Here is a 19,704-nt window from a genome sequence, read left to right as displayed (position 1 = left end):
ATATATATACATTTGTATTTTTATTTATATATATATATATATATATATACAGAGTATAGCAAAAGTACCGGAACGGCAAGAAAACTCGGCGGGGGAGCATTTAAAAAAAAATGTTTCGAATAAAAGTTGTAAGGCTTAAAAAGTCGCATTTAATGACAATAGTTATTTGACCTAAGATGACGTCGCCAAGGTCAGGACAAGGTCAACTTTGCTTTTTTAAATAGAAATACATATTTTTTATTACGGCATTTTATTCTACGAAAAAGCAAACAACTTTTGCTTGAAAAAAATTTTTATACGACCTCTATTTTCTAAGGTATTTACGTAAATATCTTAGAAAATAGAGATCGTATAAAAAATTTTTTCAAGCAAAAGTTGTTTACTTTTTCACGTAGAATAAAATGCCGTAATAAAAAATATGTATTTCTATTTAAAAAAGCAAAGTTGACCTTGTCCTGACCTTGGCGACGTCATCTTAGGTCAAATAACTACTGTCATTAAATGCGACTTTTTAAGCCTTACAACTTTTATTGGAAACATTTTTCTCTAAAATGCTCCCCCGCCGAGTTATCTTGCCGTTCCGGTACTTTTGCTATACCCTGTATGTATATTCTGAGAGCCGTAGCCCTCAGCGAGCGCGTGTGCGGGCGAACAGTGTGTGTTACCTTTTTTTTAATATTTGCGCATATTCGTATACTTTTTACCATATTTCTATATACACTGTGTGCACAAATTACATTTAACTTTTAAAACTTTTTTCGTTAATAACTTTTTAATAAACAATGAGCACCGATAATGGTCAATAGCATTGATCTCTCTGAGGGTCAAGGTCAATATCAAGGTTAGTCGGAAATCATTTGGAGCTAACTGTGTAATTGTAAACCTTTACCATATTTTTTTTATAGATAAGAACGAACTTTAGAAACTTTAAAAAAAAAAAAAAGTGAAATTCTCTTTTGAGGAAAAATATAAAAAGAGAAAAGGATAGAAAGACATTTGCGCGTCTCTATCTAACAGACTAATTACGCGGTGTGGCAATTTTCCTAGTGCTGCAAGCACAGGACAATACATACATACATTCAAAATACAATCGGAATCATGGTAACGTCCATCGAAAAATGGATGCTCAATCTTTTTAACACACACGTCTATAGATTTTTAAATTGTCTATAAATAGCATCAACAGACATAAAAACATACGCGCATGTATATAACAGTTACATCAAACACTTATTTCGGACTGCGCAATCTTTTCAATGCCTGTTTCGCAGCCGCACATTTAGCCAACTTTTTATTAGCTCCAAAACCATGAAAAGTCTTTTCCTTACCAGCAATGGTTACTTTTAGAGGTATCATGACAACATTTCTGCCTTCGATCATTGATGCTTCACTGCAATTATATAAGTATTATATGTACGTACATGTGTATGCATATGTGAACGAGCAAGTGAACGAATCAACAAGCGCACGCACGTATGTTTATATAATATAATATACACACACACAAACGGGTAAAAAAGATTGATTTTATACTTACAGGAACTTGGCATGTGCATCTTGATGTTCGTATATCACTCGAACTGGATTCTTTGGTATATTTCTGCTAAATTCATCTATGAAACACAAAGCACATTATATGTGTATATTTCGATAAAGAAGTCACGCAATATAAGATACACACCCACTAAATCGTGAATAATGCTTTTAGGCAACGTTATTTTTACTCCACGCGTGCTTCATCAAATTACAAATCATTACTACATAAACTGTCGCATCGCCATTATTTGTGCGTAAATCTTACCTATTTCTTTGTGCATAAAAGAATAAACCATCTCCCAGACTTTTGTCAAGTTTCTGTTGCTATCGAGATAGATGGCTCCGATTAATGTTTCAAACAGATCCCCCAAGACCTTCGGGACGTCTATATATTCTGCTATGTTGCAATCTTCTTCTTCAAGAAGCACCCACAATAACTAGGAGCGAAAAGGAAATTTACATTATAAATCATCATTTGTGTAATCGCAGCATTGATTATAAAAATCATATTGCACAAACATACTTCATCATTAATTGCGTAATCCCGTTCTTCTTGAAACTTGACGAAGCGATTGATTATTTCATGCAGTTGCGGCGCGTAAGCCAGTAAGCAGGTGTGTAGACCATATCGCACAGCTAAGCAAGCAAATGTTACATTGTTGACAAGCGCAGACCTCAAGTCGGTGAGAGCGCCAGGACTCAAGTTGCCGCAAGATTCATAAATATGGCAAGTGATCAAAAAATCTGAAACCACCGAAGAAAATGCGAAACATGATCATTCGTTGCAATTCACCCAATTAAATACATTGATCCTATTAATATATTGTTTTTTATGCCTTTTATGATCAAATGTATCGTGCATTATCATATTATATTTTTGCTATACATATTACAAGCAATTTTGCATTTACCTAAAATAGCGTCTCCAAGAAATTCTAGTCTTTGATAACAGTCGGTTATTCTGTTTACTGTGTACGATGGATGAGTAAACGCCTGAAACATAATAGAACAGTGATTAAAATGTATACAACACACTGTGGATAGAATCGGTTTGGGGCTGAAAACGTTTTGAAGCATGTAAAAGAAAATAGTCATTAGTCTATACGGTGCTTTACTAAGCGTTTGCAACAATGGCACACATACTGTATGTAAAACTTCAGATAAACATATGGAGATTATATAAACGTATAATATGTAGGTTATACAAGTAGAGTCAGACATGCGATAGCATAAAACTAGATTGTTTCTTTTTTTATTACATTAAGATTACCTGCAACAAATATGCCCGGTTATTAAATTTATAACCAAGTCTTTTTTCTATATTATCGGCCCATGGCATATGTTCGTTCGGATTTCCATTGCCGATTATAGGATTTAATGAACTGGTACCACTTAATAACTCGTCAATTTCAATGTCAGGCAGTATGCCGAACCACTTGAGCAGTTTTGCTGCGCCGCTTATGCCGGTACTCTAATATTGAAAATTGATTTGTTAAATCAATTCACACAATTTTGCATGCACATATGTTTGCTTTTGTTTTGTATCAATTAGGCTTTAATAGGTTTGCTTTTGAAAATTAAACTAGGAGACTAGTGCATTTCCGTTGAAAGCGATATTCAGTGACATTTTACTAACGTTAGTAACGTCAACAACTTACTCTGAGATAAACACCAATCAACGCTTCTACCGAGTCCGATACGGCCTTGTCGGGTATAATTTGAACATTAAGATAATGTTCCAGGCCAGTTTGGTTTTCCGCCAAACTCCACTGCGATATTATATTCTGCATCGTATTAATTGTACTTGTGCTTATCTCTCCAGTTAATCTCTCTTCATCTGGTATCGGAAGTTCGTATAATATATTTGGTGATACGTCCTGATCCAATAGTATCTTTTGCAATTGTCGAAATACTGCATACGCAGGTACGATGAAAGTACTTGTAGGCGTAAACTCGTCGACCTTCATACGTCCAGGTATGCTCTTATTAACGCCACTGTAATATAGATTGCGATTGCCGATTATTCTGCCCTTTAGTGCTGTCAATTGACCTTCATTAAGTGTTGGGAAGGAGTGATACAAAAATAACGATGTAATGAGTTTTAGGTAGGAATCGCCCAAAGTCTCCAATCGTTCCAAATTGAACATGTCGTGGCACATCTTGGTAGTGAGAGCCTACAATTGAGTGTGCTGTTGACGAACTACATACACTTGAGAGTAAACTTTTATTTACCTGCATAATTTCCGCCGGACTAGGTCCACACGACTGTTTCTCTGCAAGAATGTGTAACGGTGGCACCACTACTGTTGGCTTTGAGATATAATTGATGCTTTTGTTCAAGTTGTTCTAAATATAAGGAGAAGAAACGTTACTATTCGAAATAATATATGTAATATATATAAACACTATATATATTTGTATATATAGTATAGTATATATAATGTGTGTATATGTACACATACGCACACACACACACGCGCGCGCGCGCGCAAACACACATCTCGTAATATAACGTATACGTTGTACACATACTTATACATGCGCGTGATACGTCCTACTTACCAGAACGGCATCGTCTGCATCATCGCTTGTATGCATAAAGTGGCAATAATACTGTATATCTATCATTTGAATGTGTTCTATATCGCGGTATATATCCTGGGGCTCTTGATCCTTTGACCAGGGATACGAATTTGCTTCGGTGTTCATGGAAACTGCGTTCATGTAAATAAAAATAATAGAAACATAAATAATTGTGTACGAGTAATTAAGAAAAAAAAAAACTGTTTATTAAAATCGCGTGTCGCGTACATTTTGTGGTATTTCTTTCTTTCTTCTATATATACGCGCGTCATCTAACATACCGTCTAATTCTAAGTCATTCGTGTCCGGCTCTACTTGCGTGCTTTCAATTGTGTCGTCCAATGCTGTGTCTAGTAATGGTTCCGCCAATTGCTCGATTTCCTTTTCTATTGTATCTAACGCGGGCCACTCACTGTCGGATGATAATATTAATATCCCTAAATTAGTCTCTCTTATAATTGTTGCTCTCAAGTCTTCCGCAATTAAAAGTTGCGTAATTCTATGAAGAATTGACGGTAGAGTGGACGCCTTTAACCAATACAGAGCCGGAAAGTATATCATCCGGCATAATTCTGGAATTAAATGTTCCTCAAAATCCTCTAATACATCCGCTCTTCTACGTTTGCTCAGCCCAGGTTTCATACTCCTGCAGATGACAATACAAGTTGAATATTAAAATTAAGACTAAACACATTGTATAACCACAATGTGGCAATATGACACATGCACAAACAAACACACCTTGGTTTTATACAATTAATTTTGGTTGAAATCGCTTTCACTTCCAACAATGGTTGTTCCAGATTCTGGATTTTTATTCCGTGCTTCTCCTCGTAATAATCCGTATACGTTTCAAAATCGTCAGTCGGGAAAAGCGATTTGGGTGTTAGGTCGTCGCACACTTGCGTCACTATATATACGCTCGGTGATGCTCTGTAACTTGGGTTGACTAATGCCACTTCGTAATCACTGTATCTGACGTGAGGAAATGGAGACGACGCAACTTTTTCTATCTGTTGATATTTTCTTACATCGTCCCAATTTATTTCCCAATTGACGTTCACTAAAGCGTCAGCGAAATAACCAAAATTTAAATTTGGATAGCGTCGACATATCAAGTAATATCGTATTAATCGCTAAACCATAAAAGCCAATTTACAGTGTTGAAAGTATAATAGATTCTCTCAGATTCACATTATGTATACTTACGCGGAACGATTAAGAAGGAATTATCGAGATTGTCTTTGTCGAACACCATAAACTTTTTTATCATCGGAATGACTTCGCTGAAAAGCAAGGTATGATATACTTTGAGCAATTTGATATCATTTTCATCGTTTAGTATCATCGTTGCATAATTGGGCTTTACGGTGACATTTAACTCGCCGACGTTCATGAAAATTGGAAAAGATGGAATCTAAAATGTAGAAAGAATTGTACGATTAACAGCCTGAATTAGTAACACGAGATTATCATTATCACAATTAAATGCATTTACCTTGGGCATACTCTTTATAGAGAGAATTCCAAAGCCACTCTTGTCGTTGAGTAAATTATAGAAGACTAAGTGCCTGTTATCATGCGGCACGGAATATGTAGGACTGGCATGAATAACGTGGAGATATAATTGTTTTCCATTGCATGGAAATGCCTCATACAATGCCGTTGGATGCTGTTTGAGCACATTTTATAAATTAAATTAGAAAAAAAAGAGAGAGAGGAGATTATCACTATTGTACACGTAACATTACTACTGCAAGTAAAACTTATATATAATCTTATTCATGTAAATTATAAAATTATTAACTTACTTCTAACTTATGTCGTCGTCTCTTTTTATATGTACCACATGAAGAATCATCTTCGTTTATCCAATTCGGGAACAAGTAATCTTTCCCTCGCAAAACTGCAGTCGGCATAACAGGCTCTATATTATCCGTTAATGCACCTAGTTGATGCAATTTTATGCAACATTTCATTGCAACGGATCGTTTGGCAGCACTTATATTTGCCATAAGATCACCGTACATTACCTTTTTCAATGGCGATATACTCGGTAGCTGGATAGAAACCTGTCGATGCGATAAAAAAACAAGCGTCATGCTAAATAATATGTTGCTAGGAAATTAAACAGCGCAATATGTGTACAGTACAGAAGCGCGATACCTGATACAATTTGCTGCTATTCTCATACAAGGTCCAGACTGGAACCAAGGTCACAAACTTACAACGTAATAGGCTATTGCAATATCTATTTAGTATATTGACTACAGTGTTTTCTGTTAAAACATTTCCCGTATCGTTCACTGGATATGGTACGATTTCATATTGATATAGACCGTTTTCAATCTCTTTATCAGTAGGCAAGCTGCGAGCCTCATCTCCTATTAAAATCTGTCAATAATAAATTATTATTCGTTTATTATTGTCTTAAACAATTTCCAACATCTATCTATTAATCTGCACATTACTTTCGTTTAAAAGTCAATTATGCGATACTGGCCGCGCGCGATATGTTTGATCACTAGACATTACACAGAGTGCCCTTCTGTGATATACTTCTGTATTCTGTGAATACAAACTATCCTAAAGTTGAACTTTTATCCTCCATGTAGCATACACAGTGGCATATATTATGTGGCATATACAGTGTTTACTTTTCCTATCACGGTTACTTACCGTTTTCATTTTTAATTCTGTAGTCTTATAATCCTTGTATCTCGTAAGGAAAGTATCGTCATCACGTGGCACTAGAACCGTGTAATGACTCGTGCCATGTCGTGCACGACCTTTACTTTGAACGTACGCTCTGTAATCTGGCGGGAGGTCATATCGTACTACTAATGCACAAAGTGGCACGTCGATTCCTTCATCAACAACATCGGTAGCTACGATGCAGTTGGATAAGCCCTTTCTAAATCTGTGAGAAACATATTCCTTTCATTATTAATGATATCAAAAATTAATGATGAGAAAAGTATGTCCGTTTCTTGTTAACCGTACTAAAGGTCAAAAGGATCGTATGGAGAAGGAGCAAACATATTTTTATATCAATATATTATCCTATGATATATATTTTATATATACATCATACTCTCGAAATAGACTGTAATTTGCATTAATCGCGTTCGTTTAATTTTCCAATTACAATATAATTTACATTTACACACTACATATAAGCATAACTAAGATGCAGCTCATGCAAAAATGACAGCCAGGTCATTAGAGAGAGATAATATATCGATACATATTTCTGTTAAAAATATTAAATGTCAAAAAGAAACTAAATTTACCTTTGCATTACTTCCTTTTGCCATTTAGCGAGACACAGAACTTCTCTAGTATTTTTGTAAGGACTATTATGGCATCCAATTATGAAGTCGGGCAAGAGAAAGTTGTATTGATCATCATGTGTAGATAAGGTCTGCAACACATAATCCATCTTAAATATAAGGAATTTTACACACACACACGCACACACGTATATATATTTGTGCATTCATAATATTCTTTAGTATAATTATAGATACAGACCGCATTGTTATTACTGAAATTTATAATTGAAATGCGCGATTACTAGTTGAAATAAAAACAGAACTTACCTTTAATATATGATACAGTACTTGCGTCATAAATCTTTCTTTGACAAAAATAATACAGCAAAATGTTTGATCGCTCAATTTATTATTGTTGAAATCCTTTAGTAAGGTAAATAGTTTGAGAACTTGGTCAGATGAAAACCTAAATTTATATTGCCATTTAATATTATTGTAACATTAAGTTGTCAAGGGTTTGTTTTTCATAACTCTTCTTAAAGTTCATATGTTATACTAACTTGTAAATTCGTTCTAATTCTGTATAACCTTTCATTGCCTCTTCAAACAGTTTTCTTATTCTGATAGTTTGCGTAATTAGATATTCCAGAATAATATTTGTTTGCTGTGTGAAGTGCGATAGAAAAAAATTATTAAAAATAAGAACAGGAATAATGTGGAATATTTTACGCCATTTAAATTTTAATTATACTTCCAATTGCATTCAACTTACTGTATTATCACAATATTTTTTCAGATACTCCAGCTGGATTAAATGTAACAAAACTGATTTGTTACCACCGTAAATACCTAAAACAGAAGTCACACATCTTGTATACTGACTGTTTGTATATTGAATGTCTCAGTTGTTTAGCAATGTGTGAAATCTAAATAAAAATCTAAAATGTACCATAACACGAAATTTCAAAGAGAAAGCACAACGGAGCAAAAATGCCAGTATGTTGATACATAAGTTTGTAAGGATGTAACTGCTGAAAAATATCAAACAGCTAAATCTTCTAAATTCCGACTTTTAAGCTCTTTCTATTTTAACGTACTGCGTAGAACTGCGTAAAACGTACGAATACACATGCGAATTAATTACCTGTTTGCATCATAGTCGTCAGTATGTCCTTCATAATGCTTATCAATTTGGAAGATTTTCTTCTAGGTTGAAAGTGCGGGCTGGATTCTATAAATAACTTATCGGTATCAAAGATTATGCTCTTTAATACATTTATAGAATCCTCTATTATCTGATTCACATCTACAGCCATTGCGTTGGCCACTATATACGTATTATACTTTATAATATTCTCCTTTGGATTTGTGCAGTACTCTTGGACACAATCTATTGATTTTACAGTTGCTACTTTTGCCTGGAATGTCACTTCCAAATCCTACAATATAAACAATTGTAATCTAATTTCAATTACAACTGAAAATTATTAATAGCTTACCTTGATAGTAGCTTCAATTCTGTCCGATTTTATATTGGAATTCAATAGTGTTGCTGACATAGCCAAGATACGTGGCTGCTGGTGTTTAGGGTAGTTTTCAAATTGTTGCATAATTTGCCGCATAGGATGGTTATTCACAGCTCTATGACACTCATCAAACATAATCAAATTTACTTTATCTAACTTTATGTACCCATGAGTAATAGTATCAACAAATATTTGTGCTGTCATTACTAAAACCTAAAACATATTGTTACATTATTGATTGCTCTTCTCCTTACACAATAAAGTCAGGACTGTATGAATTTAGCAGTACTTGATTTGCATCCAACTCGAGCTTCCATTGATCTTCTTTCCAAAAATCTACCTTCATATCACCACTGTAGCCTTTACAAGTCAGACATGTATGTCTCTTTATGTAATCCGTTTGTTGTCTGACCAACGCTACTGTGTTTACAATAAATATACTACGTTTGCCATTCTTGTTGTAAGGCCTGAATACAAGAAAGACACAAATTAGATATGTAAAATCAACACAGATACGTATTATCGACGGTTAGAAGTATGAACTGACACACATTGAATGAAAACAAGATTCGAAATTTCGAGGTATCATATACACATACATTTGTACTTCACCGCTCAATTTTCTCAGTAGCATAACAGCAATGTATGTCTTGCCCGCACCAGTTGGTAAATAAACGATTATATTATTTTCCACAGCCTTTTCATAAAGATCTATCTGATACGCTCGTGGCGTAAACTCTGACGTCATTTCCATCGTCTCGTGTAATTGGATTGCTGTAAACAGCAGGCTATCGCGAACAATTTGCAGAGATCAGTCATTATTATACAACAACCAGAAAAAGTTGCATCATCCATCAACAGAAGGCACAGTTTGTATAGTATAAACAAGCAATAAAGGTACATTTGAAATATTCACTTAAGATTACTTACTTCGTCAAGGATTCGTTGAGCAAATAACAAATCGAACGATCGCTACGAAACAAGCTTCGTACCACTATCGACTGTCAGAAACTGATTGAAGCAGGCAACATCTCTCTATCCGGTAAAGTCAAACAGTATGGGACAGTCCCGCAGTTCTCGAACAATCTCGAACAGTCTCGAAGAAACAGTCGAGTGATGTGCCATTGACAGCGCGAGATAATGACCTACCTAGCCCCATCTAGCGGCACAGCAAGAAAATCATCATTATACATGAGACTAGTATTCATAGGCCGATATTCATAGGGTGCGTTCCGTTTCCACGCATAAAGGGACGTCTACATTGGAAGTAAATAGCAAGAAGTAGGAAGTAAGAGTAAGAAATTGACCAATCACAGTCGAATGTGAGAAGAATAATCAACTATGATTGGTCAATTTCTTATTCTTGCTTCCTACTTCTTACTGCTTACTTCCAATGTAGACGTCCCTTAATGCGCATGAAGCGCAGCGTTAAGCCCATTCTACAATTGCGTGAACGTGGTTGTAAGTGGTTGTAAGTGATTACGACACCAATCAGAGTAAAGCAATCAGTGAATAAAACATTCGAATTGGTTGACTCTTACCTACGGTAAGAGTCTTAGGATAACCTTTTCCCCCCGGAGCCATTACAGAACAAAACAGAACATCTATTGTAGATATGGCGTATGGGGATAACCTTTTCCCCCGAAGCCATTACAGAACAGAACAGAACATCTATTGTAGATCGGGTCTAAAATTTACGTATACGCAACTAGTTAGAGAATCGAGCCCCAGACCTATAGAGAAACGGTGTCTATTTTTAATCAGGAGAATCGAAGGACGTCAAAGTGAGATCTGTTGCTGAGGAAAATTATATATGTCCATTGACCGTAAGATATTAATTAGTTACAAAATTTAGCAATGTAATATGTATCTTTGCAAATTTACAAGATACTATACGTCGATAACAAATATAACAAGCAATATATCTGCTTGTAGGTATCGAAGATTGCACGAAAAATAACGCGTATATTTGAGATAGAAGAGATGGCTACTCTGTTAGTATCGTCGCCGAGCGCATCAAAGAGGTTTGTCACTTACGTTGTCCAAAAAAAAACAATACGTGTGAATAAGATTGAATTTCTATATGTAGAACCATGCAGATCAGGAATATGCGGCAAGGCAGTGTGATAGATTTGGACGCCGATATGTTTCTCAAGATATCCAATTACGAGGACACTGTTAAACAATTGGATATATACTACGGAATAGTTAAGAGACAATTGTTGCGCTATCAGAGTTGCATAACTGGGCTGTTTCCACAGATAACGACCGACAGGAAAGTTGCTAGCGTGCGCGAAAGTATATATTGTGCCGCCGCGATATGGAGCCTGTATCAAGCTTACAGGCGCATTGACGACGATCGTGGGAAGTCGTATGAACTTGGACAGTCTGCAATCAAGTGTATGCGTGGTATTCTGGAGTGCTGGGTGAAGCAATCTTCCAGAGTGGAACTCTTCAAGAAAAATCAGTGCGATCGTTTTGCATTACATTGCAAGTTTCACTTGGACACAGGCGAAGAAATTTATAATGATGCTGACTATCATCACTTGCAAGTGAGTATTTGATAATAATCTGTATGACATGTTCTTGCATGTGGAACAGTAGAATTAGGAGAAATTGCCAATTTTTCTCTTTCTCTCTTTCAATTGTGTAACAAAAATTTTTCCTTTGTTGCTGAATGTAGATCGACATTGTGTCTCTTTACTTGATATTCCTGGTGCAAATGATCTCTTCAGGGCTGCAAATCGTCTACACGCAAGATGAAGTAGCTTTTGTGCAAAACTTAGTGTACTATGTCGAGAGAGCATATCGCACACCAGATTATGGCATGTGGGAACGTGGAAGCCGATATAACGATGGCACGCCAGAGATCCACGCCAGCTCAATCGGGATTGCTAAGAGCGCTTTGGAGGCGATTAACGGTTGCAATTTGTTCGGAGAGAAAGGTGCTTCCTGGTCGGTTATATACGTTGATATCGATGCTCACAATCGTAACCGCAGTATCTTTGAGACGATGCTTCCGAGAGAATCTAGTTCTAAGGTAAGCGATCAGCCATTTGTATCAATTGTAAAACTTTTGTCATTAATTCCTAAAGAAATTTCCTTTCTCTCTATCCCCTATTCTCTTCTTCTTTACACATACACACACTTAAAAGTTGTGTAATTTCTAGAGCGTAGATGCGGCTTTACTGCCAACGATATCCTTCCCCGCCTTTGCAACTCACGAAGAGGTGTTGTACAACGAGACCAAGGCGAACATAATTCGCAGGCTTAAAGGCAATTATGGCTTTAAACGATTCGGAAGAGACGGTTACAAAACAGTGTTGGAAGATAAGCACCGACGGTACTATAAGTCTGGAGAAATCAAGGTCTTGAAGCTTGCATTAATCTGTATTATTGCATGTTATCGTGGTACTATCTTATATACAGGACATTTCCGAATTTTTTTTCAGTTCTAATTGAACGACTTTTCATAGGATTTCGATAGTGTTGAGAATGAATGGCCATTGTTTTACATCTTCATGATAATAGACGGCGTTTTCAAAAGTCTGCCGGAACAAGTAGACGAATATCAAAATTTATTAAAGGCGAGAATACACAAAGATCAGAATGGAGGTACTATTAAGTGATTGTGTAATTTTCACTTGTTATCAGATCATCACAAATCACATTGTTTCACAATGAAATTATTCCCTGCAACAGACCCAGTGATTCCTATGTATTATTACGTACCAGAGGAAAATCTGGACACTGAAAGGAACGAACCGTGCAGCGCTTATCGATTGCCTAGCGACGAAGGCAGAGGCTATAGAGGAATTGCGGATCACGAAGCTGCGTCAATGTACCTGTGGAATCAAGCCATGTTTGTAATCGCGCAACTACTTACCGCTGGTCTTTTGCATATCAACGAATTGGATCCGATCCGTCGATATCTGCCGTCGTATAACCGTCCAAGACGAGCAGGAAGATACTCTGCTTTTCAAGTGAGAGGAAAAGCAAATCATATTGCGCAATATAATTTATTTCTTTTTATCTCTATATATTTCGAACAGATGTATATTTATTCATCAATTGCATATTGTTATATTATTATGTAACGCATTTTACAGTGATCTTAACTTGACTTTAAAAATTAATTTTCACAAGTCACGATCGAAAGTTAATATAATATGTTAGTTAATATAGTTAATATAATATGAAAATTTATATTCTATGTTATGTTTCACACAGGCAAAACCGAGCATTGTAAGTAATTTGAAGCATGTATGTCTGCTGTAGTATAGTGTATTTCCATTTGATATATTTCTTTTATGAGTGATGTTGTTTTCTGAAGAGTAACGACGCATATTTATTCATGGTGCTTCGAAAAAATTACACTTTCCTTTTTTTATTTTTATAAAGAAAGCATGCAAAATTGTCAAACAAAAAAATGCAAAGAAAAATGACCGAGATCCTCAAGCTTAAAAATTTCCGCAAAGTTGCATAGCTTTCCCATGATACAATACCAAATATCCTCCATACTGCACAGTTGATCAGAGCTATTATACTTTTCTATCTAGGGTACTCACACCGACCTAGTGGTACAAATAGTTTTGATCGCAGAATCTATGCGATTGCAAGCTATGATGGCCACGTACGGCATTCAAACGCAGACGCCGCACGAAGTCGAGCCTGTTCAAATTCTGTCGTCCACTCAATTGGTGAAGGTTTACCAAAAGCTAGGTGTAAATAACAAATTGAATCTTCAAGGACGACCTGCGCGACCTATAGGCTCTCTAGGTACAAGCAAGGTAAGTATTATGAGATATATTGTCCTCTTTTTCTCTTGGCATGTGATTAAAAAGACAACGCTTGCCTTCCCAAGCCACATTGATGGATGCACACTGTTGCGTGCACAGGTATACAGAGTTTGCGGCATGACGGTGCTCTGTTACCCTCTCATCTTCGAAGTCTCCGAGTTTTATTTATACAGAGACATGGCTTTGCTGATTGATGACATAAAAACGGAGCTACAATTCGTAGGCAAGTATTGGCGTCTTTCCGGTCGACCTACCGTGTGCCTTTTGATACGGGAGGAACACATGCGGTTAGTATTATATTTAAGAAGCTACTGCGAATGTGTGACATGATGCATATTGGTACATCTAACTCTAACCTTTGCAACAGTGATCCGCAATTCAAAAAGATGTTGGACCTCTTCGCAATGCTGAAGAAAGGCTACTGCGATAAGACAAAAGTGCGCATCGGTAGACTGCAAAATCTAATTTCATCCTCTTGCATCGGTAACGTATACTTACAATATCAATATATACGATAAAACAGTAATCAAGTAATGTACCTTCATTATGCAGAACATTTGGATTTCGTGAATACCATGGAAACGGATTTAGATCTAGCACAGTTTAAACAATTGCAGCACGATTATATAGGCTACCAAAGCCTCACGGATGTTCCAAAAGCCTTCGCCTATACTGAGGATGTCAAGAATTATTCTGTATGAAATTGCATGAAAATTATGCTTCTAATCGAGAGAATGGAAATATTCGTTTTTGACATTTTCTATAATTATTTTTCAGTACATGGCGAACGAACCTCTGAACGATGTATTGAGCGAGATCCGCAACAGCGTCGGCTTGTACGCAAAGTGCCAATTATACGGCATTTTGGTAAAGCGAGAAGGCATTAATTACGAGATCAACGGGACGACAGGTGCCTCATATCTTCTCTTTTTCTCTCTTTTTCTCTCTTACGAGCTTTATTTCTTTGATTCAAGTCGTGATGCCGCGTTTTTATCATTCTAGTTCGCGACTATTTGAGAACGTTATACCAACAAGCTGGTTCCTTGAGATTCTGGATGGCTGTGCGTTATTGCAGCAGTTTATTAAATCACACGGTCGATAGCATCAGTCCGTTCATCACGGGTGTGCTAGTTAAAGGAAAGCAGGTACTAACAGCAGAGTGTCCTCGATAACGGTGAGAGAGAAAGAGAAAAATTAATCTGTATGATGTTAGATCGCGGTAGGAGTTGTTGGACAAGAAGAAACGGTGTTCGATAAGCCAATGACGCCGGCGGAAATACAATCGGTCGTGTATTCGACGATACAGCCGCACAACACGGTACAAGCAGTGCTCCAGCAAGAAATTCTACTATATTGCGGACGATTGATCGGCACCAATCCCGAAATGTTCAAAGGGATACTGAAAATACGTATTGGGTGAGCATATCATTTCTCTAAAGCACATTCTATAATAAACCATTAGTCGTAACACATAAGACATAAGAAAATCCATTAATTGCAGTCCTTCAGAATAGAAATGAAGAATTCTGATTGGTGGATTCTCTTACGTGTTACGACCATCGACATTTGAATGGACTGCTAAATGAGATGGTGGAGGTAGGAACAGATGTAGAGTGACAGGCAGACAATAGTAGGACACCTTCCGTCTCTTTTCCAAGTAGGAGTGTAGCGCATCGTAACAGAACCTTAATCATATTGATAATTTATAATAAATGTTTCAAAGAGTTACTCGTGATTTTAATCTAGTGTAACATTTTTAATATTTAAAAAATATTACTGTTTTATACATAATAAAATTTCATTAGTATTGAAATGAAAATAAGTATAAGTATGTAAATAGGTAGATAGAAAAAAAATATAACTCGATATTATATATGCAGTAGTATTTATTAATTGGTTAACTAACAAAAATCTACCATTTTAACTTTTGTATTATATGATATATTTTGATGTATTATATTTTCGAGCAACGTAATAGAGATGTAGCGTGAAGTAATACTCTCGCGTCTAGCTTGGAGCCTGATACTTTCGCAGGATACAGTATTGCTGAAATTCCTGCAGCCAATCAGACTTCAGTAAATAGACGGAAGGTGTCCTACTATTGTCTGCCTCTCACTCTACATCTGTTCCTATCTTCAGCATCTCGTTTAGCAGTCCATTCTATATGTCGATAATTACGACTAACGGCTTATTGTAGAAAGCAAACTCTATAATGAGAACTTGAGTCATAAAACTTAAGCTTTAAGCCTGAAGAAATTGATTAACAACAAGAGGATCGCACGTACCTGATGTCACGGATTTTGATGAATTTTTTTTTGGGTTATTCTACTAATGTACATTCTGTGCAAAAGGATTTTTGTCAATACCTCTTCGTTTCGGAGAAAAAAAAATTTACAAGCGCCTTAAGGTCTACATTAGTCGGAAGCAGACGCAATTCTTATTGCGACAGCCAATCAGAAGCATCAATTGTGCTATTGACGCTTCTTATTGGCTGTCGCAACAAAAAAAGTTGCAATCGACTTGCTACTAATGTAGAACAATCTTTATAGGCCAAGCGTGTGACGAAAATTTCAAATACTTTAGTGGTCGCGGTGGTTTAGACGCGGTGTGTCATCTTTTTGGCTTGATTCAATCCCCGAGCCATCCAATTTTTTTTTTTATTTTATTGTTGTTTTTTCATTCAAATTGTAAGACAAGGACACAATAAACACAAAAGTACACGAAAAATGAATATATTAAACATGATTATAAATGACAAAACATTAAGAAATATGTTGTATGAAATTATGTTAAAATTAAAATTATGTTAATCTTATGTTTTACTTATATTTGACGCTGTTTTTTCCATCCTATGAAATTTCATATAGTGTTTGTTTTACTTTATAAATTTCTAACGTAAATTCCAAAGGAAAAGAACGGAATAATCCATGGTAGTTAGCGGATTCATAATTGTTTGCGATTACTCACTTTTGTCACAAAACTGCGTTTATTCGCTACGAGTGTAAGAAACGAAGCGGTGAGATTGCTTCAAATTTAACGATAATCTTCAGTAAACAACTTTTGAGAAGTCACGCGTTATCATTGTCAGACGCGCGTGAGCTTAGTCTGAACGTCTCACCTTGAAAACTGGTTAAAAAAAGGATAATATACAGTTTGGCGCAAGAAAATTACCTCATGCGAGTTTACAATTCTCCATATTCTGTAAATCTAATACGTGTCTGATTTCTCGCATCCCGCGTTTAAACTCTCTCATTTAAATAATGTAACAACCGGTACTCATCCTATAATAAATCTACGATTGACCATTTCTAGATGTAATTTAAATATATTACTAAACGATTCGTTAACATTCAAATTATTAGAGAGATTTCTTACATAAGTGCGTAAGCCAACTAGAATATTTCACGTATCCGTTCCGATATTCAGGTTCCCCCAAATAAAGACAATCATTGCAGGATTTCAAACTATCTTGGATCATTCTGTTCCTTTTCTTTGGAATTTACGTTAAAAATTTATAAAGTAAAACAAACACTATATGAAGTATCAGAGAATGGAAAAAACAACGTCAAATGTAAGTGAAATATAAAATTAAAATAATTTTAATATTAACCTAATTTCATACAACATATTTCTTAATGTTTTGTCATTTATAATCATGTTTAATATATTCCTTTTTCGCGTACTTTTGTGTTCATGGTGTCCTACAATTTGAATAAAAAAAAAAACAATAAAACGAAAAAAAATTGGATGGCCGGGGGTTTGAATCCGAGCCAAAAAGATTACACCTCGCGCCTTAACCACTGCGGCCACTGAAACACTCGAGATATTCATCACACGCTTGGCTTATAAGGTGCTCGTAAATTATTTTTTTTTCTTCGAAACGAAGAGATATTGATAAAAATCCTTTTGCACAGAATATACATTAGTATTGTAGAATAACCCAAAAAAATTTCATCAAAATCCGTGACATTAGATACGTGCGGTCCCCTTGTAAGTCGATTATTTTCCTTCTATTTGATTGTGATTGGTCAAAAGTTTTATGGCTCAAGTTCTCATTGTAGACCCTACTTTAAACATTCTCATACTCAATCGTCATTACGCCCAGATTTTGCGCGCTGTTACGTTGTTGTTGGGTTGGGTTTGGTTAGTTGGGTGTTGGAGGCGATGAAGCTCTATCTGCAAATGTTCATGAAGAATGCCAAGCCGATCGAGAACTACAGTCCTTACGAGGTGCGGCAATTCCTCATCAAAGTATTGACCGTCAAGGAATGGGCCCACGCAGAGAAGTACGTCGGAAAACAAAATAGAAGTCGCACTGTAGCGCGTACTTGAAAGTGGCCAATTCAAACACTTATTAATCGATACTTGTCGTTTTGCCCGAACAGTCTGACGGTGCTCGGTCGTCGACAAATCGAAGGTTGCTTGTGTAGAGTACCGGCACACTTCTACAATCAAGTATGGGAAGTTCTGATGCGTTGTCCCGGCGGTATCATTGTGAACGGACGGGAGCTGCCTCAGCAGCCGACTGTGTCCAACATGACTCGTTCCGAGCTTACGTTCGCCCTACTCGTGGAGTCCTTGCTACATCACATACAATTGCCGGAATATCGTCAAATCGTCATCGAAGTAAGGGGCTCTAGCGAGCACTCCAACTATTAAATACGTTTTAGTTACACTTCCTAGAGATTTGTCGCGATGAAAATGTTCTGATACATCAACGAACGTGCGGTCTTCTCCGACGCATAGCAAAGAGTACAATTTTTCATTACAATCAATTTCAATAATTTTTAAACATATCTTATCACTTTAGAGATTGTTGAGATATTCTAACAAAGGTCAAACTTAAATGGTTTGATATTTGTTAGAGAAAAGTGTAACAAAAACGAATGAATCTGTTGTCGCACTGAAGAGACGCAATGCGTGTGTATAATTTGCTCATCCAAAGTATGTAATTGTAGCTTCTGAGTATTGTGTCAACTATCCTGCTTCGAAACCCAGAATTAAGTTTCCAGAAACAACTGGACCTCAGTCAGCTCGTGGAAGATAGCTTTATCATGTACCGCAAGGTAACAATTGTGTCTAGATATATATAACACATATGTATGTGTGCCCTCTCCAAAAATTCACCAATTCTTGCAGGATCATAATCTATTGAATCTTGAAGACAAATCGTCGTTCTTCTCAGCGCATTATTCTGTGACCACTGGATATCTCGCGAGGGCCGTAGTCAACAACGTTCTTACTGGTGGTTGCGTAACAACTATCCTAGATACCAATGATGCCATAGACTCTCGAGAAATGTGCAAGATTACGTAATAGTACAAATATTTAACTAAACCTAAGAGATTATTATGCAACGCGTTAACAATCATCGTATAGAAATGCGCGATATGCTACACGTACATGTATGTGTATGTATTGTCACGTTTACACAAAATGCGACGGTATAATGTGTTTACATAAGTTCCTCTGAATAATAACGAGTATATTTTTTGACACATTTTGATATTCACTCGTGCGGCAGTGTTGTAACAGATACATGTTTTAAAGTAGCTAGATATAGATACAGATACAGTAAGAAAAGTGTAGCTAGATGAAGATACAGAGATACGAATTTCATATGAATAACTAGATGTAAATACTTTGAGAATATATCTAAATTTCTTCAAATACTTTTCAGATATTTCAATTACGGAGCGCTCAGTGTGCTCTTATATTTCATTGGTACATATTTTTAGATCTAAAAGAATATGCCAATGGGATACAAGAGCTCACTGAGCGGTGTAGTACTGAATGCATCCAATGGGCGCGTTCAGTGGAAAAAGCGCTCAATAAGCAATCAGCGATTACTGGTTCTTATTGGGTGCTTTCCAGTTACGTTTTGTGTATTATACAAAACCAGTTTATTGGTTGTATATTATCTTACAAGATATTTTAGATAATATGCGACCAATAAACTGGTTTTGTGTACATATGTGTCAAGAT

At 36.2% G+C, this 19,704-nt stretch overlaps 2 protein-coding genes across 6 annotated transcripts; one reads left to right on the top strand and one right to left on the bottom strand.

Annotated features, from left to right (window-relative positions):
• Positions 1-493: 493 nt before the first annotated feature.
• LOC116851971 (endoribonuclease Dicer-like) lies at positions 494-10,053 on the bottom strand. The gene is made up of 25 exons (XM_032831903.1): positions 9,851-10,053; positions 9,520-9,708; positions 9,210-9,387; positions 8,894-9,133; positions 8,539-8,833; positions 8,167-8,243; positions 7,955-8,058; positions 7,722-7,860; positions 7,413-7,543; positions 6,799-7,039; positions 6,286-6,513; positions 5,931-6,191; positions 5,618-5,791; positions 5,329-5,536; positions 4,861-5,182; positions 4,401-4,765; positions 4,099-4,250; positions 3,769-3,882; positions 3,195-3,710; positions 2,807-3,007; positions 2,448-2,529; positions 2,060-2,280; positions 1,802-1,973; positions 1,538-1,613; positions 494-1,390 (listed from the first exon to the last, which is right to left on the bottom strand). Exons 2-25 carry the CDS (start codon positions 9,672-9,674, stop codon positions 1,231-1,233), a joined length of 4,812 nt encoding a protein of 1,603 aa, XP_032687794.1. The 5' UTR covers positions 9,675-9,708; positions 9,851-10,053; the 3' UTR covers positions 494-1,230.
• A 343-nt stretch (positions 10,054-10,396) lies between these two features.
• LOC116851980 (probable phosphorylase b kinase regulatory subunit beta) lies at positions 10,397-19,219 on the top strand. 5 transcript variants are annotated; one of them, XM_032831914.1, is made up of 19 exons: positions 10,412-10,746; positions 10,856-10,944; positions 11,010-11,472; positions 11,604-11,960; positions 12,091-12,288; positions 12,397-12,535; positions 12,623-12,903; positions 13,151-13,165; positions 13,480-13,710; positions 13,819-14,006; positions 14,087-14,202; positions 14,272-14,414; positions 14,497-14,629; positions 14,722-14,864; positions 14,933-15,135; positions 17,868-18,005; positions 18,105-18,345; positions 18,678-18,785; positions 18,859-19,219. In XM_032831914.1, exons 2-19 carry the CDS (start codon positions 10,904-10,906, stop codon positions 19,033-19,035), a joined length of 3,315 nt encoding a protein of 1,104 aa, XP_032687805.1. In that variant the 5' UTR covers positions 10,412-10,746; positions 10,856-10,903; the 3' UTR covers positions 19,036-19,219. The 5 variants fall into 5 exon arrangements, 4 of the variants coding, with proteins under 4 accessions (XP_032687836.1, XP_032687827.1, XP_032687805.1 ...); XM_032831925.1 differs by lacking the exon at positions 13,151-13,165 and having other exon boundaries at positions 10,413-10,746; XR_004379677.1 differs by lacking the exons at positions 18,678-18,785; positions 18,859-19,219 and having other exon boundaries at positions 10,405-10,746; positions 17,825-18,005; positions 18,105-18,125.
• The last annotated feature ends 485 nt before the right edge of the window (positions 19,220-19,704 follow it).

The sequence above is a fragment of the Odontomachus brunneus genome, unplaced genomic scaffold, assembly GCF_010583005.1.
Source record: "Odontomachus brunneus isolate Ranch 3 - 2012 unplaced genomic scaffold, Obru_v1 Obru_scaffold_006, whole genome shotgun sequence".
NCBI lineage: Eukaryota > Metazoa > Arthropoda > Insecta > Hymenoptera > Formicidae > Odontomachus > Odontomachus brunneus.
The sequence above is the reverse complement of the archived record's forward strand: the minus strand, read 5'-3'. Positions and strand labels throughout refer to the sequence as shown.

Excerpts from the sequence above, each read along its gene's own strand:
- LOC116851971 (XM_032831903.1), bottom strand. The coding sequence starts at position 9,674 with ATGGAAATGACGTCAGAGTTTACGCCACGAGCGTATCAGATAGATCTT. Across the intron at positions 7,040-7,412 it reads CAAAAGGAAGTAATGCAAAG|ATTTAGAAAGGGCTTATCCA; the intron begins GTAAATTTAGTT and ends TGTTTCTCACAG. Across the intron at positions 5,183-5,328 it reads TTCCTTCTTAATCGTTCCGC|TGAACGTCAATTGGGAAATA; the intron begins GTAAGTATACAT and ends CTGACGCTTTAG.
- LOC116851980 (XM_032831914.1), top strand. The coding sequence starts at position 10,904 with ATGGCTACTCTGTTAGTATCGTCGCCGAGCGCATCAAAGAG. Across the intron at positions 14,630-14,721 it reads CGAGATCAACGGGACGACAG|TTCGCGACTATTTGAGAACG; the intron begins GTGCCTCATATC and ends TTATCATTCTAG. Across the intron at positions 18,346-18,677 it reads ATCGTCAAATCGTCATCGAA|CTTCTGAGTATTGTGTCAAC; the intron begins GTAAGGGGCTCT and ends ATGTAATTGTAG.